At 34.3% G+C, this 3608-nt stretch overlaps 1 protein-coding gene across 1 annotated transcript; it reads right to left on the minus strand.

Moving 5' to 3' along the window:
• Positions 1-584: 584 nt before the first annotated feature.
• Positions 585-2838, minus strand: LOC111412535 (pentatricopeptide repeat-containing protein At3g22470, mitochondrial-like). Its single transcript, XM_023043470.1, has 3 exons — positions 1228-2838; positions 742-806; positions 585-633 (listed from the first exon to the last, which is right to left on the minus strand). Exons 1-3 carry the CDS (start codon positions 2752-2754, stop codon positions 585-587), a joined length of 1641 nt encoding a protein of 546 aa, XP_022899238.1. The 5' UTR covers positions 2755-2838.
• Positions 2839-3608: the final 770 nt, after the last annotated feature.

The following is a 3608-nucleotide window of genomic DNA, read 5'->3' on the forward strand; positions in this document are numbered from 1 at the left end:
AAATTCGAGGATCTTACTCACAAGTTGGATATGATCAATATTTACAATCCAACTTGAAGGAGAGTGTTGTAATCCCGGATATGTGGAAATATTCCGCTATCCTTAATTAGCACTATCTTTTAGAAAAATTATAATTCTTGTAACTATGGAAGATTGCAGGGGATTTTATTATTGATTTAGGAATTTTTTTTTTCCTTTTCTTAACTATTTTGTATACTATATAAGGTTGTAATTAGGGTGTAATTATTCATTGAGAAATAAAGTGGAATTTTCTACAATTCAAAACACCCAACTGAGCCATAACAATTTTCCAGAATTTTTTCCGAAAGCATGTAATAATATACCAATCAGTTTCAAGAATTCATACCTCCAACTCTTTAATTCAGCAATACTCAAACTTGGGATTATTTAATTCTGCATCATTTATACGATGTAACTTGATTGTCGAACTAGCATCCCACATCATAAAAGAATTAAATGGATTAACTAAGCATTCAAATGAAAATTTTAAGATTTGAATATTCAAATCATAGACTGGCTAGCATTACCACTATCACGATAGAAAAACATGAGGAGTGTAAAAACTATATTAGGGTTGGATCCATCTCCTTAAATGACTTCCTCGAAGAATAACTGCAATTAAAGACGTTACACCTTCCAGGAGATGACTCACGGGTCTTAATACCCAGTCAATTATTTAGTCTCACTACAACAATAGAAAACTTTAATGCACTAATTCACAAGCCAAGATATGGATGAAGATAAAGCATATTACCTCCAGTACCTTCTGCATCTCTTGGAATTCCCTTATTGTTTCAATCTCATGAGTTAGAAATTAACAAACAGCTTCAGCTTTACCAATGTGAACTGGAAATTAGTCCACTATGGCTTCATCTTACAGTATCAAAGCTCACATTAACTTATCTCAATGATGACTATTCATAAAAGTTTATGTCTTCAAAATACTCGGGGAAGGATTGCACTAGAAATATCACTGGATTGAAGAAGATTTTACTGGCATTGATGCTGAAAATTTAAAGAAAGCATCTTAACAATAGGTTCACATGCTCATAAATCGCAAGCATTGTCAACAGTGAGAATTCATGTTAGTTGCCTACTCATTTGCATTACATCTTTTCTAGAGCCTTAGGAAGAAAATCTTGGAATTAAGCTTAAATATTTTGAATAATTTGGATCTTGGGACAAAATATCTAGAACTAAAGATACTGTGTCTTTATCTGGGGAGATATTTCTCTCCTTCATTTTAACAAGAAGTTCAACCACTTTTGATGCCTCACTACGACTGCAAAATCCTCGTATGAGCGTGTTAAAATTGACCACAGAGGGTGCACAACCTATCTTTTCCATCTTCATAAACAGATTATTTGCCTCTTCCATGTTTCCATATCTAGAAAAGGCATGGATCATGGTGTTATATGTAAAATTTGTTGGTTTCAAGCCCTTTTGAGACAACTTCTCAAATAGCTCATTGGCCAAATCAAGATTTCCTGCCATACACAATCCATGAAGGGCATAATTATAGGTGTCAATGCCAAGATTAAGGCCGGATATTTCCATTGTATGAAACAGCCCCATTGCCTCTGTGAGGTAATTATTTTTCAAAAATCCATACAATATTATATTATAAGTATCAGAACTCGGAATCACTTCATGGACTTTCATCTTTGCCAAAAGTGCCCGTGCATCCTCAACTTTGCCTATTTGAAATAGACCAGTTAATAAAGTGTTGAATGTAATTACATCTGGCTTGTATTCTTTGCGCGCCATTTCTTTGAAAAGCCTCATGGCCTCTTCCAATTTTTGACACTTGCAATACCCATTAATTAACACATTGTAACTTACAATATCTCCCTTATGGCCTTTAGCATCTATCAAAACAAATAGCTCCCTTGCATCATCAATCCTACCCTCCAAGCAGAGCCCGTTCATCAATATATTAAATGTAAAACAATTCGGCTCTTCACCCCTTTGAATCATCAAGTTAAACAATCCAATTGCTTCGTCAGTTTTCCCCTCGTTACAAAGAAATTGTAGCAAGATATTAACTATTACTGTGTTAGGACGAATGCCTTGATCCACCATTTCAATGAAGAACTGCTTTGCCTCCTCCCACTCATCGCCCTGACATAAACCATGGATTAAGCTACCATATGTAACCAAGCTTGGCATAATACCTCTACCCTTTATCTCCAAAAATAATTGTTTACCCTTCTCCACCAACCCCTTTTTACAAAGTCCATCAATAATCATGTTATAACACCACGAATCAGGCTTAAATATTAAATAAGACCTTCCTCCATTCCCGTTCCCATCTTGTTTATACAAGCAAAGCGCCACCTCTGCATTTCCACTCCTACACAACCCCTTAATCAGTGTCCCCCAAGTCTTGATACTCGGTTGGAAACCCATCCCAATTATTTTCTTGAACAACTCAATTGCATCATTAATCTTACCTTCCATGAACAAACCATTAATCAATGAAGTAAAAGTAATAATATCAGGACCATACCCCCTCTTCAAAATCCCACTCATAACAGAAAAACCAAGAGCAACCCTATTAAAGTTGCATAAAGAGTTCAGCAAAGCATTCGGCGTAATATGATTAGGTAATATATCAGCTTCAACCATCCTACGGTGCTTAAAAATCACATATTGATAATTCTTGGTTTTAGCAACGGCGCCTATCAATTTGTTAAATGATGAGTCGGAAGGCAAGGGTTTCATTTGGAGCATGTCATTAAAGGAGGCCAATGCATCATTGGTGTCAATTTTTGTGTTTGATTTACAGCCTTTTTTGAACTTTTCAAGTGGGCTTGAGGTTTGAAGTTGAGTTGGGCGGTTGGATTTTGGTGGGTGTATCAATATTGATGGAAGCTTACCTCTTTGAGCAGTTCCGGACGCCATTCCTGATACGCCGCGATAGGAATGGATCCCTGAACTAGGAAAATCGAATTGCGCACAACGTGTCTGATCTTCACACAATGTTTCTTGGCTGTGCTCAATCTTCTTTTTTTTTTTCATTTCATTTTTCTATTTCCCCTCTACCAGTGCCACATTTAAACTTTTCATATGTACAACTGACAAATGTATAAATAGTATTATCCTTTCCCCTCGCACATTTATATTTTATTATTTGGGTTAACATATTTAAAATTAAAATTAAATCATGATTGACAATCATTATTTGAGAAATAAGAGTTTTGTATAGTAATTTTTGGAAGATTGTATTATGTATGGCTAAATAAAAAAAAATCTTTTGAAATTATAGCCCTATTTGAGCCACATTATTTTTTCATTAAAATGAAAAATATGACTTTTTATCTCGTGTGGGACCATAACGACTATAATTTTCATTCTCATTTTTATAATAATGTGGCTCAAATGGAGGCTATATACAGAATATCTTATTATGTGAACGTATGATTAAAAATGAGTAAGAAAAAAATTTAAAAATAATGATTATCAAATAGGGGCTAGATTATCATCCGTTATTTTAAAATTGGGCAATAGGATTAGATTATTTTAGAAACAAAAATGTGCAACCTTAAAAATTAATTGACTGCTTAAATAAGAGTAAATACTAATAA

This window comes from Olea europaea, chromosome 16 (genome assembly GCF_002742605.1).
Source record: "Olea europaea var. sylvestris chromosome 16, O_europaea_v1, whole genome shotgun sequence".
In the NCBI taxonomy this organism is placed as follows: domain Eukaryota; kingdom Viridiplantae; phylum Streptophyta; class Magnoliopsida; order Lamiales; family Oleaceae; genus Olea; species Olea europaea.

Coding starts and splice junctions, on each gene's coding strand:
- LOC111412535 (XM_023043470.1), bottom strand. CDS start 2,754: ATGCTCCAAATGAAACCCTTGCCTTCCGACTCATCATTTAACAAATTG. Junction 807..1,227: donor TCTCCCCAGATAAAGACACA/GTATCTTTAGTT, acceptor TGAAACAATAAG/GGAATTCCAAGAGATGCAGA. Junction 634..741: donor CTTCATCCATATCTTGGCTT/GTGAATTAGTGC, acceptor CTTTAATTGCAG/TTATTCTTCGAGGAAGTCAT.